Source organism: Mobula birostris, chromosome 24 (assembly GCF_030028105.1).
Source record: "Mobula birostris isolate sMobBir1 chromosome 24, sMobBir1.hap1, whole genome shotgun sequence".
Taxonomy (NCBI): domain Eukaryota; kingdom Metazoa; phylum Chordata; class Chondrichthyes; order Myliobatiformes; family Myliobatidae; genus Mobula; species Mobula birostris.
The window spans coordinates 13144713-13161285 of NC_092393.1; the positions used below are offsets into that span (position 1 = coordinate 13144713).

Sequence of the window (16573 nt, forward strand, 5' to 3'; positions counted from 1 at the left end):
GGGAAGTTTAGGTCAGAAGAGATATTTTACATAGAATCATAGGTCCCTGGGACACACTGCTGAGGGTGACAGTAGAGGCTGATACAATAGGGACATTTAAGAAACTCTTAGATAGGCACATGGATGTAAGAAGTATGGAGGGTTATGGGTTGAGTAGAGGGAAGGGCTAGATTGATCAAGGAGTATGTTTATATCGGTCAGCTCATTGTGGGCAGAAGGTCACGGACTGCATTGTTCTATGTTCGAATACAAATTGGATATAACACAATTGATGAATTAGGGAACACTGTTTCTGTTATGTGAGCTGAACTGGATATAATGCAATTTTGATCAGGAATTATCCCCAAGGTAATCAGACATCATCGCCTCTTGAGGACACAGGCTGTTAGTTTCACCACGGGAGGCCATTTAAGAGAATCACTTTGGAAAATGACAAGCAGTAAAAGCTGTCTTAGGGGAGGAAAAACTGCTTACATGTAAACTCCCTGCAGTAATCGGATACAATTGTCTCATAAGAACACAGGCTGCAAGTTTTACTGTGGGAGGCCATTTAAGAGAATTACTTTGGAAATCGACAAGCAATGGCTTTCATTAATACTTGTGCAATGATGTTCTATGTTACACACAGCCTTTTGTACTTTTAGTAAAAAAATAAATTTATTGTGTATCTATTAAAAACCTTTATTTCTGAAAATCCAGTGGGAAAAATAATTCTTATTATAAGCATGAAACTCTCTTGCCCCTCACCTGCTTTTTCCCATTGACCGTTTTGTTTATATAATATAATATTCTATAGAACAAGTTTTCTTAGGAACAGAACTATCATCTTATAACAGAATTACTTAGTGCTGTTTGGGTGAAAAGAGTCTTCCTCAGATCCCTTCTAAGTCACTTACCTCTTACTCTAAATCTATGCCCTTTAGTTTTATTCACCTCTGATAAAGGGAAAAGAGTACTCAAGCCAAAGGGAGCTAATCTCAGAAAAGTACAAAGGATTGTCCTCTTTGTGCGGTTATAAGTTTAACTTTTTTTGTTTTCTTTTAATGTTGAAGCATTCATTCACAATGATCCATAGAAACCAAATGCTTGAATGTACATGTTTTCTACAAAACATGCTTGGGGCAGCACAGTCACTTAGTGGCTAGCACAGCACTTTACAGTTCCAGCGACCCCGGGTACTGCCTGCACAGGTCTCCCTGTGACACATGAGTTTCCTCCGGGTGCTCCGGTTTCCTCCCACAGTCCAAAGATGTACCAGTTGCTAGATTAATTGGTCATGGTAAATTGTCCCGTGATTAGGCTAGGGTTAAATTGGAGCTGCTGGACGGCATGGCTCAAAGGGCTTATTCCACGCTGTATCTCAGTAAATAAATAAACAGCAGAGTGCTTCACTAATCCATTTCGGTCCTTTACCTGATCTCCCTGGGAGAAGCCAGTGGGTTTCAATCAGTGTCCAAAGGACCATACAGTTTCATACAGAGGTGTTACCCAGGCAACCGATCCAGTCCCATCAACTCTGGGTTCAGCCTTTCAGTGAATCATTTCCTTTAGCTCAATAATTTCTGCATTTCCTGTCCATTTTGTTGCAGTTTGTTTGTAAGTTAACTTGCTATTGTGTCCATTTTTGGATGTTTCCTTAACTGCTCTCTTTTACATGGTTTGAGCGGGTGAGTATGCTGGTCATCATGCTGAACTGTGTCACCCTTGGGATGTTCCAGCCCTGTGAAGACAGCACCTGTGAGTCAGAACGTTGCAAAATTCTAAAGGTAGGCTCATGTTATTTATCTCTTAAGTACAAACAGTGGATGGGAGAGTTGGGTCAGCCAAAATATGAAATTTCACGTCAAACCTAGCTTACATTAATGGATTTCAGAATCAGAATCAGGCTTAGTATCACTGATATATGTCGTGCAATTTGCTGTTTTGCAGCAGCAGTACAGTGCAATACATAAAAAATATCATAAGTTACAATGAGAAACATAATATATTAAAAATTAAATTAAATAAGTGGTGCAACAATAGTGAGGTAGTGTTCAAGGGTTAGTTCAATGTCTATTCAGAAAACTGATGGAGGAGGGGAAGGAGCTTTTAAAGTTTTAAATCTTCCCCACTATCTATGTAGCCCCTGCCATCCGCTAAAGAACTGCCCTTTATTTCTTCCTCCTTCCCAAAGAAACATAATTTGGAGTATAGAACTAATTCAATTCACCAGATCTGAACAGGTCAAAGAATCAGAGTTTCAAACAATATTATTCCAACTCTGTTTATATCCTAAAAATGTGAGACAACTGTACTTGTTTAACATCATTGGCATGCATAGGCTAGACGTGAAAGGCAGCATTTTATTTACACCTTCATAGTGGGAGCAGAAAATAAAAACCAGGTTGCCACTGAAGTGTAGTTTGTTCATTTCCATACCTACTCTGTCCCACTATAGCATTCTGGCACTCTAACTATGAGCTTTGCCACTGTACAGCTGAACTACCTTAATTCTGGAGTAGGTAGGCAGGTTAGGTAAGGGCGGGCTGGTATTAACAGTTAAACAGTTTGAATAGTGGAGTCACAGTCATATGTTCAAAGTACATTTATTATTAAAATACATACATGTCACTATATACAATCCTGAGATTCATTTTCTTGTGGGCAACCACTGTAAGTACAAGAAACACAATAGAATCAATAAAAGACCACACCCTACAGGATGGACAACAAACAATATGCAAAAAAAATCAACTACCTGTACAAAGACAGAAGAAAGGGAAAAACATATTAATAAGTAAATAAGCAATAAATATCGAGAGCATGAGATGAAGGGTCCTTGAAAGTGAGTCCATAGGTTGTGACTGTGATAGGGCGAGTGAAATTGAGTAAAGTTACCCCTCTGGTTCCAGAGTCTGATGGTTGAGGGGTAACAACTGGTGGAGTTGGTCCTGAGGCTCATGTACCTTCTTCCTGACGGCAGCAGCGAGAAGAGAACATGGCCTGGATGGTATGGGCCCTTGATGATGGACGCTACTTTCCTGCGACAGCACTCCATGCAGATGTGCTCAATGGAGGGAGGGCTTTACCAATGATAGATCGGACTCTGTCCACTACTTTTTGCAGGCTTTTCTGTACAAGGACATTGGTTCTTCCACATCAGGCTTTGATGCAACCAGTCAATATACTCTCCACCACATATCTATAGAATTTTGTCAAAGTTTTGGATGATGTGACAGATCTTCATAAACTTCTAAGTAGAGCTGCAGCTGTACTTTCTTTGTAATTGCACTTGCATGCTGGACCCAGGACAGATCCTCTGAAATGATAACACCATCGAATTAAAAGTTACTGACCCTCTCCCTGACCTCTGATCTCCCTGACCTCTGACTGGCTCATGGACCTCCATTTTCCCCCTCCTGAAATTAACAATCATCTCCTTGGCCTTGCCGTCATTGAGTGAGAGATTGTTGTTGTGGCACCATTCAGCCAGGTTTTCAATCTCCCTCCTATATGCTGATTCGCCACCACCTTTGATTCAGCCAACTACAGTGGTGTCATCAGCAAATTTCAATATGGCATTGGAGCTGTGCTTAACCACACAGTCATATAAAGCAAGTAGAGCAGAGGGCTCTAGTCCTGACTGGCTGGTGTTTGCCTGTAAGCACTGATGAATTTATTAAATGAAAAGCAACATATTGTCGATGCTGACAAAATGAAATTAAAACAAAAAGTGCTGGAAATACTCAGCACTTGTAGGGAGAGAAGAACAGTGAATAATAAAGATGGTGCACAGATGTGGCAGTTTTATCCCAATCCTACTCCCTGGACCTGGAACATCTGGCAGACAAGTGTCATCCATTTTATCTGCCAAGAGAGTTTTCTGCTCTCATCCAGGTTGCAGTGTATTTTCCAGCCTGGTCAACGTCAGGCTGGCACTGGAAGAGCTGAGCAGCATGATCAGCAGTCACAAGACAGTATACCTGATGCCTTTCCAGTCACCATATGAGACTTCAAGCAGGTAAGCATAAGGAAGTCTCTGACCAACTACCACTAACATGTCACCTGTCAAACCAGAGGAGCCAACACATTTGACCAGTGTTCCACCACCATCAAGAACACTTACCATGCCAACTGAAGCCCACACCTTGGCAAGTCCGATCACCTGGCTGTACTTTTACTCTTAGCATTAAGGCAGAGACTGAAGTCCGCAGCACCAGTGCTGAGGACTGTGAAGGTATGGTTAAAGGAGGCAGAGGAATGCTTACAGGACGACTTTGAATTGGTGGACTGGACCGTATAATCTTTAGATCTGAATGAATATGCCTTGCTTGTCACCAGATTTGTCAAGAGCTGCATGGATGTGTGTGTGCCTTCAAACTGCAAATACCCAAACCACAAGCTGCGGATGAATCAAGAGATTTGGGGTCTACTGAGGGCTAGATCGATGGCGTTCAAGACCAGTCATCTAGAACTCCACAAAACTCCAGATGTGACCTACGGAGGGCTATCTTAAGAGCAAAAAAAACCAGTTCCGGGTGAAGTTAGAGACAGAATTGGATATATGTCAGCTATGGTAGGGTTTGTAGACCATTGTGTCCTACAGGGTGAAACCTAACATCATCAATGGCTGTGATGCTTCATTCCCCAATGAATTCAATGCCCTTTATAACCATGTATAACCATATAACAATTACAGCACGGAAACGGGCCATCTCGGCCCTTCTAGTCCATGCCAAACTCTTACTCTCACCTAGTCCCACCAACCTGCACTCATAACCCTCCATTCCTTTCCTGTCCTTATAGCTATCCAGTTTAACTTTAAACGACAACATCAAACCTGCCTCAACCACTTCTGCTGGAAGCTCGTTCCACACAGCTACCACTCTCTGAGTAAAGAAGTTCCCCCTCATGTTACCCCTAAACTTTGCTCTTTAACTCTCAACTCATGTCCTCTTGTTTGAATCTCCCCCACTCTCAATGGAAAAAGCCTATCCATGTCAACTCTATCTATCCCCCTTATAATTTTAAATACCTCTATCAAGACCCCTTCAACCTTCTACGTTCCAAAGAATAAAGACCCAACTTGTTCAACCTTTCTCTATAACTTAGGTGATGAAACCCAGGTAACATGCTAGTAAATCTTCTCTGTACTCTTTCTATTTTGTTGACATCTTTCCTATAATTCGGTGACCAAAACTGTACACAATACTCCAAATTTGGCCTCACCAATGCCTTGTACAATTTCAACATTACATGCCAACTCCTATACTCAATGCTCTGATTTATAAAGGCCAGCATACCAAAAGCTTTCTTCACCACCCTATCCACATGAGATTCCACCTTCAGGGAACTATGCACCAGTATTCCTAGATCCCTCTGTTCTACTGCATTCTTCAATGCCCTACCATTTACCGTGTATGTCCTATTTTGATTAGTCCTACCAAAATGTAACACCTCACATTTATCAGCATTAAACTCCATCTGCCATCTTTCAGATGGAGTTTAATGCTGATAAACGTGAGGTGTTACATTTTGCATGCTTTGAAAGAGAGAATAAAACAATACCTATACAAATCTCTGCAGCTTATGATGACCTTGTAATATTTACCTCAGAGGTTGACAGCAGAATATCTTTCCAGATGGTGAACACTTGCAAGGCATCAGGACCTGATGGTCAACCTGGCAGGGCATGGAAAACCTGTGCCAACCAACTGGCTAGAGTGTTCAAGGACATCTTCAATCTCTGACTGCTGCATTTGGAAGTTATCACCTGTTTCAAAAGGGCACCTATCAAAACAGTGCCCAAGAAGAGCAGGATGAGCTTCCTCAATGACTACCACCAGGCAGCACTCACATCTATTGTGATGAAGTGCTTTGAGAGGTGGCTTATGGCTAGAAATAACTTCTGACTGAGCAAGGGCCTGGACCCGCTGCAAATAGCCTACCACCACAATAGGTCTACAGTGGATGCAAACTCACCACTTAGCCTTGGATCACCTGCACAACATGCCAGGCTGCTGTTTAACAATTGTACCTCGGCGTTCAACACCATCGTCCCCAGTGTACAAACAAACTTCTATACCTCCGTCTGCAACTACATCCTTGACTTCCTCATCAGAAGACCGGTCAGTGCAGATTGGAAATAACATCTCCTTCTCACTGACAATCAACCAAGACACACTTCAAGTTTCAAGTTCAAGTTTTGAGTTTAATTGTCATTTAACCATGCATGAGTACTCATGAATACAGCCAAATGAGCCACGTGGTCAAGGTGATAAAACATATAACCAACAGTTACACACAAGAACACATTCACCGAATAAAAGAGTCCTGATGACACCTCCCTCCCCCACCCCCAACAGACCATAAACACTACCTCACTTTTTGCACTCTTTTTGCATTACTTATTGTTTCCTTTATATTTCTCATTGTCACAAGTCATTATTTTTTATGTTTGCACTGCACTGTTGGTACAAAACAACAAATTTCATGACACAGTTCAGTGATAATAAACCTGATTCTGATTCTGAACATTTCAAGTCAATGAACTTTTGTCAGAACCAGAAGCTGTTGAAATGAGCAGAATTTAAGAAAGTACTGAGCCAAGGCACAGGAAGTTTGGGAAAAAATGAAAATGTTGGTGAGGTGGAGTGCATCTGTGAATAATAACAAAACCAACCACAGTGCACATCAAAACAACAAAAATAATTTCTAATGAATTTATGCTAGAAAAACAATTGAGCGGCTTTTGCCATTTTATCATTAACACACAGGAAACATTGGGGTTGGAGTATGTGACAGAGTTTGGAAATTGAAGAAAACATTTTTCTTTGAAAGCTGCAATATATGGGCAGTGGTGTTTCAAAAGCTCAGAGATACATTATATACTACAGAGATTAGTGTCAGTGGAATTTGCTCATCAGCATCAGTTTTGACATAAATTGGGAAAAGCTCTTTTGAAAGCCTTGGAAGGTTAAGTAGCCATGATGCGTTTGAAAGCAATTATGCTTTCATTTTGTACACATTAACATTCAGATTGTCTGTTAGTGTCCATACATTAATAGAACAAGGTCAGGTCTTCATTAAATATTTCTTCTCATACATATTAAAGCTAATAGGTTACTAGGCAATAACAAAGACCTTATTATTCAAGGTATTTGCTTATCACAAATTTTCCACAATTTTTTTTATTACATACACGAGATTAAGGACCAGAATTCAAGATAGGATATAATGCAATACAATGCAATACATAATAATTCAAAAAACAATACATTACAATAACAATATACATATAATTTAATTAAATAGGCAGTGCAAAAAGAGAGCAAAAAGTAGTGAGATAGTTCATATGAGCTTATTATCTATTCAGAAATATGATGGTGGCATGGACAAAGCTGTTCCTAAAGCACTAAGTGTGTGTTTTCAGGCTCCTGTACCTCCTTCTTGATGATAGCAATAGGAAGAGGGCATGTCCTGGGTGATGGGAGTCCTTAATGATGATTGCCAGCTTTTTGAGGTGTTGTGTTTTGAAGAAGTCCTTGATGCTGGAGAGGCTAGTGCCCATGATGGAACTGGCTGAGTCTGCAAATTTCTACAGCTTTTTCCTGGGCAGTGCCCCTCCATACTGCAATCAGTTAGAATGCCCTCCGCAGTACATTGGTAGAAATTTGCAAGATGCTTTGATGACATAACAAGTCTCCTCAAACTCTTAATGAACTTCTTTGTAATTGCCTCAATACTTTGGGCCCAGGATAGATCGTCAAAGATGTTGGGCTAAGCACACATCCTTGAAGTGTGCCAGTGTTGATTGTGAGCAAGGAGGAGACTCCACACAGTCTGTAGTCTCCCGCTGAGGAAGTCAAGGATCCTGGTGCAGAGGGAGATACAGAGGCCCAGGTTTTGATGCTTGTTGGTTAGTACTGAGTGTATGATGGCATTGAACGCTGCTGAGCTGTAATTAATAAACAGCAGTTGAATGTAGGTTTTGCTATTGTCCAGGTGATCCAAGGCCCAGTGGAAAACCAGTAAGATTTCATCCACTATAGACCTATTATAGTGATAAGCATATGGCAACAGGTCCAGGTCCTTGCTTAGGACCTGGACCATTCTAGCCATGACCAACCTCTCAAAGCATTTTATCACAGTAGATGTGAGTGCAACTGGGCAATAGTCATTGAGGCAATTCACTCTGCTCTTCTTGGTCATTGGTATTGCTGACACCCTTTTGGAGCAGGTGGTAACTTCCATCTGCAACAGTGGAGATTGAAGGTGTCCTTGAACACTCTATGTTTCTGTGTTGAGCACTCCTGCTAGTTGGTAGGCACAGGTCTTCAGAACCCTACCATTTGGACCTGGTGCCTTGCAAGGGTTCAACCTTTTGAATGAACACATGACATCAGCCTCCAAAACAGAGATCACAGGGTCACCAGATGCTGTATGGATTCGCACAGTTGTAGTTTTATTCTCACTTTCAAAGCGTGCATGAAAGGCATTGGGCTCATCTGTGAGTGAAGCAGCACAGCCATTCATGGTGTCAGGTTTCACCTTGTAGAAAATAAAGGCCTGCAAACCTGGCCAGAGCTAGTGTGTGTCTGGTTCCACCTCTAACTTCAATCAGAATGTTTTTACGTTCTTATAACATCCCTCCATTGGTTGTACCTTGGACTTCTTGTATAGTTCTGGAGCACCGGTCTTGAATGCCACAGATATAGCCCTTATCAGATTCAAATCTTCTGGTTTTTCCATGGCTTTTGGTTTGGGTGTGTCTGGTACAGTCTCAAAGGCACACACATATTCAGACAGGTCTTGATGAAGTCAGTGACAACTGTGGCATATTCATTCAGATTTAGACTCAAATGAAATGTTATTGGATTGATTGGCTACCGTAGATTACCCCTAGTGTATGAGGATGGTAAGTTGAAGTCCATATGAATAGAAGAAAGAAAATTGTTGGAGAATAGGAATGTTCAGATTGCTTCGAGAGCAGGCACAAACTTGAGATGCATCATGAAAAACTTAAGAAAGTATAATACCTCTAAATTTCTGTACACCTTCTCAGTATCCTCCCATTTTGTGTAGTCTCTCGTCGTAGATGAAATCAAGGAGTGTGGGAACAGGCCCTTCAGCTCTCCAGCCCCAGAATGACCATCATGTACACATTAACACTAACTCTATATTAACCATACTGGTTTATCTCCCCAAACTTCCATCAAATTCCCCCAGGTTCTACTACTCACCAGAACACTAGAGGAAATCTACAGTGACCAATTAATCGGTACATCTTTAGGATGCAGGAGGGAATCATTGCAATCGAGGGAACCCATTATGTCACAGAGAGACTGTGTAGGCTCCACAGAGACAGCACCCAAGGGTAAGATCGAGCCTGATTCATTAGAGTCGTGAGGCAGCAGCAGAGCTTCTGTGCCCTGTTGTATCTTAGGTTACAAAAGGCGAGAACCAGCTATAAACCAATTTTTCCGTTAGTCCATCGAATATCCCCAAAAACCAAAATAAGAACCCATAGCCCAAAATCCCCTCCTTGGTGTACTGCTCTGCTTTCCCTCAGTACTGCATTATACTGCCATTCTTTTCCTATAGGTGCCTATGTTGTACACTCTGCATACATTTCCTATAATATTCTATTTCACTGAATTTCTTCCACGTTCACCCAAACATGAATTGAACATCCTATATATATTATTTAGTTGTTTATGAATTCTGAGAAATATTTTAACATTATTTGTTAACCTAATAAAGCATTTATGAAAGAATTTGCGTAAAGTCAGATTTTCAAAGTCAGGTCTTTCTGTCATCTAGGGAGCCCCTGTAATAGTTTCCCATCATTTTACCTTATCAAAAACCTCTGTGATTGTAGGTCATGCGCTAGTTATGGGGTAGTTTATTATCAGTTTATTAATTGCAAACAACCAGCCTCCGTGTCAAACTTGACATGCTTGCCACATTTGTTTTATCTTTGCTTCAAACCCCAAATGGACTCCCCTTATACTTCTCATGAACTGGTGTCCCTCCATGGCTTTCAAGATAAGATGGGATTGATAACAGAGGCAGAAACTGCACCCAAATGTTCGTTCTTTACATTTCAGCAAATATAATAAGATTTACAGGGTAATGTAACTTGCAAGGGTCACTATGGACAAATGTCACTGTTAACATTCAGGATACATGGATATTCCTCAATAATTACATAACAAATAGCAGATTTGGGAATTCTGATTATGCACCAAAGGCTAAGTAACTGCAGAAGCAACCAACGAGAGTCTGTTCAATCAATGAGAGATGATAGATATCATATCTGGGTTCTGGTTCCCTACGATCTCTGTCCCTGCGACTGTCAGGGTGTTACAATTATATCTGGTCATCCACATACAAGTTGCTTAAGGATAGGATCAGAATTCTTTGTTTTAAATTTATACAGTATAAATGATTATCAAGGTCACATTCCAGAGGTCAGAGGGATCTGGGGAATTCAATACAAAAATACAAGAATAACAAGTAAAAAACAAAAACTACTTACCTCAGGAACACAAGAAAACAGGAGCAGGAGTAGGCCGCTCTTTCCCTTAAGCCTGCCATGCATTCATATGACCATGGATGAGCTACCTCCAGCCTCACCTCCTCTCTCTCTGCCAGATACCAACAGCTCCCAATCTCCCGATCTTTCAAGTCTTCTCATGTTTATAAAAGAGCCATCAGGACCATCACAGAGGCTGTTGAGCGAGCCTCCAGATGTCTATGGATCAAGAGGTCTGATCCGTGGACCGATGCTGCTGGGACAAAAACCAGAGCCTGATCAACCCAGTCTGGGACACCCAGGCGAGAGTGTCTGATGTTGAAAGACCCAAAACACCCGATGACCCCAGGTTACATCACTGACGATGTGTCCCAGTGCATCCTAGGATGTATCTCAGGCATTGGTTAGGGAACCTGACTTCACTTGGATGCATTCCTAAAGGGTTTAAACACACAGACTCCCACCTCCATCCAATTCCCTCAATTAAACAACAGTACCTCACTGTTACTCAATATTTTTATAATTAAAAAACATACTTTAAAAATCTCCATGGTTGTCCTCTAATATATTGTCCACAATAGGGTCAGGAAGGTTAAGCAATGATTCCAGAAAGCCTTAGACTTCGAGAATGTTGGCATAGCAAAGTCAAGTTCATGACTCTCAAACTTCACTCATTCTTTAATGCAAAGGGACTTTTTCTTCTCAATTTCCTCAGCAGAGAAGGCAGATTTGAAGTAATTTTTAATGGAAGGCTGACATCAGTGAAAGCCTTGGAAAAACTAAGCTTCTGCAAATTATTATACTTTTCTGAAGATGAATTTATCTTGTACAGCATTACTATATTAAAGTGTGAAAGTTGCTGAATCGAATTCAATTCTCCATGTTTCACCCCGTCAGCCACCACATTGCAGAAAATGTCAGGAGATGAGCATCATTCATATTAAATCTAATTCTTTATGATGAGATTTAGTACAGGTTGATCTCCATTAGTTGCAGTAATTGCTGTTGGCATCTGGTTTTGCCTGAACTGCAGATTGAAGCTCATACAGTTTGTTATTCCAATTGGTGTGATGAACAAATTTCAGCTGTATAAATTGGGCAGCTTATGATTAGCTAAAGATTCAGATTTGCTTCCCCCTTACCTCTTCTCTTCACCTACCTATCACCTCTCCCGGTGCCCCACTTCCAAACCTTTCTCCCCTGATCCACTCTCCTCTCCTATGATGTTCCTCTTTCTTCAGCCCTTTTTCCATATAGCACCTCCCAGCTTTTTACTTCACCCCACCTCCCCAACCCACCTTACTTCACCTATCATCTTCTAGCTTATACTTCTCCTTCTTCCCCCCTCCCCTTCCTCACCATCTTTTTCTGCCTTCTTCCCCCTTCCCTTCCAGTCCTGATGAAGGATCTCTGCCCGAAGCATTGACTGTTTATTCCTTTCCATTGACCTGCTGAGATTCAGATTCAGATATTTTTACCATGTTCACATCAAAACATACAGTGAAATGCGTTGTTTGTATTAACAACTAAAACACCTAAAAATGCACGATGGGGGGAGGGGTGTAAAGATTGGCACTGTGTAAGTGCCCTGTTGGTGGATGTCACTAAGAGGATGTGATAAGTGTTGTCACCTTAGCAACTGTCAAATACCTCCTAGGTTATAATTTTATTTCCCACAGTTGAATAAGACTAATTGACCTCCCTGTTCTCAACAAAATCTACACCCTATCCAACACTGCACCTTCTCCAATATTCCCAACCATTATCTCCTCCCTAATTTGAATGTATCCCAAAATTCATCTTCCCTAATTGGCATTCCACTTGAGTGACACTCACCAAAAACAATATCCCAGAAAGCTATCAAGGCTGAGTGTTGAAAGGAAATGCAAAATTGCTTTTCATATATTTTTTTCTCAAGGGGGTGTTAAGGATTATGGAACTGAAGTGCATAAATGGAAATAAGGTCCAAACTAAGAATAAAAAAAGGTTAGATGGGCAGAATGGCCGACTGTGTTTTTATGTTCCAACAATACTACTCAGATATTCCAATTTTTCAAGGAATTGAAAACACAAGTCACAGCTTGTGACAGGCAGCCTCGTTCAGTAAACAATATTTGACTGCATCTTTAAAGTTTAATTCCACACTCACAGTGAAGGAGAAGAATTAATTGAAGGAGAGTTTGATTTCCAAGTTGAAGAGACGACAGTGGCGCCATTACCATTACAGCATAAATAACTTTCCACTGTGTGGATTTTTTTTCTGGTTGCCCTCTGACAGGTTGTTTGAGATCCTATCTTATAAATGTCAGATCTTTTAAAGCAGTCGGCAGAAGCATCCTGAAGCTCCTGCTTAGGCTCCATTGAAGTATGACATTCTGACTGGTTATTCTGTCTTTCAGGGATTTGATGACTTCATCTTTGCATTCTTTGCTGTGGAGATGATTGCCAAGATGATTGCGCTGGGCATCTTTGGCCCAAAGTGCTACCTTGGTGACACTTGGAACCGTCTTGATTTTTTCATTGTTGTTGCTGGGTAAGTTCTCAGTTCTTTATTTGTCTTGGTGCCTTTTGTTTGCTTTATATGAGAATTGTTTACATAGTGGAAGCTATTGAAGTACAAAGTCATGAAATTATACAGCAGGGAAACAGCCCATTTTGTGCAACTCATGCACACTGACCAGTGGATACCTTTCCATACAGAGAATCATGAAATCATGCAAAGTGGAAGCAGTCCACTCAACCCAACCTGTCCTGAAGTCATAGAGCTCTCCGATCCATTCTGTCCACACCAACCACCAAGTAACTATTTACACTAATTCCGTTGGTCTATAGCTTTCAATACCTTGGTAATTAAAGTCCAAATACTTCTTAGATATCATGATATTTCCTGCCTCCATCATCCACAGTAGGTTCCATATCTCAAGCACACTCTGGGTGAAAAAAAAAACTCCTCAGATTACGTATGTCCTGCCATTTCTGGAGCTCCAAAGATTGATCAGGATTAATCTCCCCAACCGATCAACAGCATCCTGAGCCCTGTACCTCTCCTCACTATCAACATCACCACCAATGTTCATGGCACTTGCAAACTTACCTTCTACAAGGATGTTGCTGAGTCTAGAGGACACAGACATGAATTATAAGGAAAAATTTAATAGATTAGGATTTTATCCCTTGGAACGTAGAAGATTGAGAGGAGATTTGATCGAGGTGTACAAAATTATGAGGGGTATGGAAATAGTAAATACAAGCAGGCATTTTCCACAGAAGTTGGGAGGGACTACAAACAAAGGTTATGGATTAAGGGTGAAAGGTGAAAAGTTTAAGGAGAACATGAGGTAAAAGTTTTTCACTCGGAGGGTCTTAAGATTGTGGAACAAGATGCCAACAGAAATGGTGCCTGCAAGCTCAATTTCAACGATTAAGAGAAGTTTGGATAGGAACATGGATGGTAGTGGTATGGAGGGCTATGGTCCCAGTGCAGATCGATGGGAGTAGACAGTTTAAATGATTTTGCACAGAGTAGATGGGCTGAAGGGCTTGTTGCTGTGCTGTACTTTTCTATGACACTATGACTAATCCAAATCAAAATCATTAAAGCATATAACTCCAAATTTGGAGTATTGTGTGCAGTTCTGGTCACCGAATTATAGGAAAGATGTCAATAAAATTGAGAGAGTACAGAGGAAATTTACTAAAATGTTGCCTGGGTTTCATCTCCTAAGTTACAGAGAAAGGTTGAACAAGTTAGGTCTTTATTCTTTGGAGCGTAGAAGGTTGAGGGGGGTACTTGACAGAGGTGTTTAAAATTATGAGGGGGATTGATAGAGTTGACGTGGATAGGCTTTTTCCATTGAGAATGGGGGAGATTCAAACAAGAGGACATGAATTGAGAGTTAAAGGGCAAAAGTTTAGGGGTAACTTGAGGGGAACTTCTTTACTCAGAGAGTGGTAGCTGTGTGGAACGAGCTTCCAGCAGAAGTGGTAGAGGCAAGTTTGATGTTGTCGTTTAAAGTTAAATTGGATAGATATATGGACAGGAAAGGAATGGAGGGTTATGGGCTGAGTGCAGGTCGGTGGGACTAGGTGAGAGTAAGAGTTCGGCATGGACTAGAAGGGCCGAGATGGCCTGTTTCTGTGCTGTAATTGTTATATAGTTATAACAAACTGTAGGATCCCAGCACCAGTAACTATGGTATATCACTGGTAATGGCTTCCAGGTAAAACAAAACTATCACCGTTTCCAACAGTTATCCTATCACAAGCCAAGTATGGAACCAATTTGACAACCTGCCTTGTACCTCATGAATTCTTTGGACCAATTTCGTATGTGAGACATTGTTTAATGCCTTTCTGAAGTCCATGTAGATTAAATCAACCATACTGCCCTCATGAGATTTTTGCAGTCTCTCGAATTGGACACCTAGGATCACCCTCCCCAATATAAAGTCATCCACAGTGGTGAGATATAGTCTATTTTACAGAATCTAAATTCCTTTGGCCTGCTTTCCAGCATTTTGTGTGTGTGTATGTTGCTTGGATTTCCAGCATCTGCAGATTTTCTCTTGTTTGTGATCTAAATTCCACTGTCTAGTACTTACCTAAGTGTACTTTCATATTTATTCAATTCGTTACTGTAATAAAATCAAAATGTGTCATTTTTTTAAACACACATTCATCAGATTTGTTTGCTGGAAATACACTGCACATACTGAGGTACCAAAATACTTGTGGTAAATTTCAATGCCAAATTCTGCTCTGGCAATCCCTGCTTTTGCACCAATCAGAATTAATAGATAGATGAACATGAAGACAATTGTTTAAGGAATGAATGACAATGCCAACGTACTGCTAATTTTAAATGTTCATTATGTTAAAGTGAAGAGGTTACTTCTCTGTAAAATTAAACTATTCTTCAAGATCTATTAGTTTCATATCTAAAATACACTTGTTTATGGACTTCTCAAGATGAAGCGCTACGGCTGGTTAATTCAATTGGACTAATAATTCTTTCCCTTATTTCATGTTATCCTTTTTTAGATGCACCCTTTCATTTTCCTTGTTACTTTTCTGCTCTCATTTTTCTTTCTTATGTTTCAACATCATCTGTCAGTTGAGAGGAAGTGGAGACAATTAAGTCTCCGATGGTGAACTGAGGATTCTGAATCAGGTTTATTATCACTGACCTATGTCACAAAAGTTCTTCTTCTGCTTTCCAAATTTGGCATTATTTAAGAGCAAACAAAACAGAAGGAGGAATAGGGCTTTGACTCCCACATACCAGCTCCCATATTCAATAAAACCATCAGTGAGGGGGGAATAGTCTTAAGGTGCTTGGATTTAGGAACAAGGGGGATGTCAGAGGTAAGTTCTTCCACACAGGGAGTGGTGGGTATGTGGAATACACTGCCAGTTACAGTAGTAGAGGCGGATACAATAGAATCTTTTAAGAGACTCTTAGGTAGGTATAAGGAGCTTAGAAAAATAGAGAACTATGTAGAAGGAAATTCTAGGCAGCTTCTAGAGTAGGTTACATGGTTGGCACAACATTGTGGGCCGAAGGGCCTGTAATATGTTGTAAATATCAACATTTCTATGTTTCTACCTCAGCATCACTTTTCTGCACTAACAACATACACCTTGATCCCTTTACTATCTAAAAATACATCGGTCTCTTTCTTAAAAATATTTACTGACTGAGCATTCACAGCTCCCAAGCGGAAAATTCCGGGGATTCAAAATCTTCCAGATAAAGACATTTCTTCTCATCTCAATCCTAAATGACTGATTCTTCTTTCAAACCATTAGTATGACAAGATTGCACAGCTAGAAGAGCAGTTTCTTCTGTGCCAGCGATGTGGTTTCGATCCTGACCTTGAGTGTTGTTTGTGTGGAGTTTGTACATTCTCCCTGTGACTATGTGCTCTGGTTTCCTCTGAGTGCTCTGGTTTTCACCCATGTCACAAAGTAGGTTAATTGGCCACTGTAAATTGCCCCTAGTATGTAGGTAAGTGGTAGAATCCTAGGGTGGGAAAGTTGAAGAGAATACGGGGGTAT

The 16573-nt window shown here is 40.7% G+C and overlaps 1 protein-coding gene across 2 annotated transcripts in view; it reads left to right on the forward strand.

Moving 5' to 3' along the window:
* The first annotated feature begins 1646 nt into the window (after positions 1 to 1646).
* Positions 1647 to 16573, forward strand: part of cacna1g (calcium channel, voltage-dependent, T type, alpha 1G subunit) — a 360201-nt gene continuing 345274 nt past the window's right edge. For both annotated transcript variants that reach the window (XM_072242528.1, XM_072242529.1), the window contains exons 1-2: positions 1647 to 1766; positions 12916 to 13049. In XM_072242528.1, the coding sequence (XP_072098629.1) occupies positions 1674 to 1766; positions 12916 to 13049 (227 nt within the window). In that variant the 5' untranslated portion in view covers positions 1647 to 1673. The remainder of the gene's footprint in view (positions 1767 to 12915; positions 13050 to 16573) is intronic.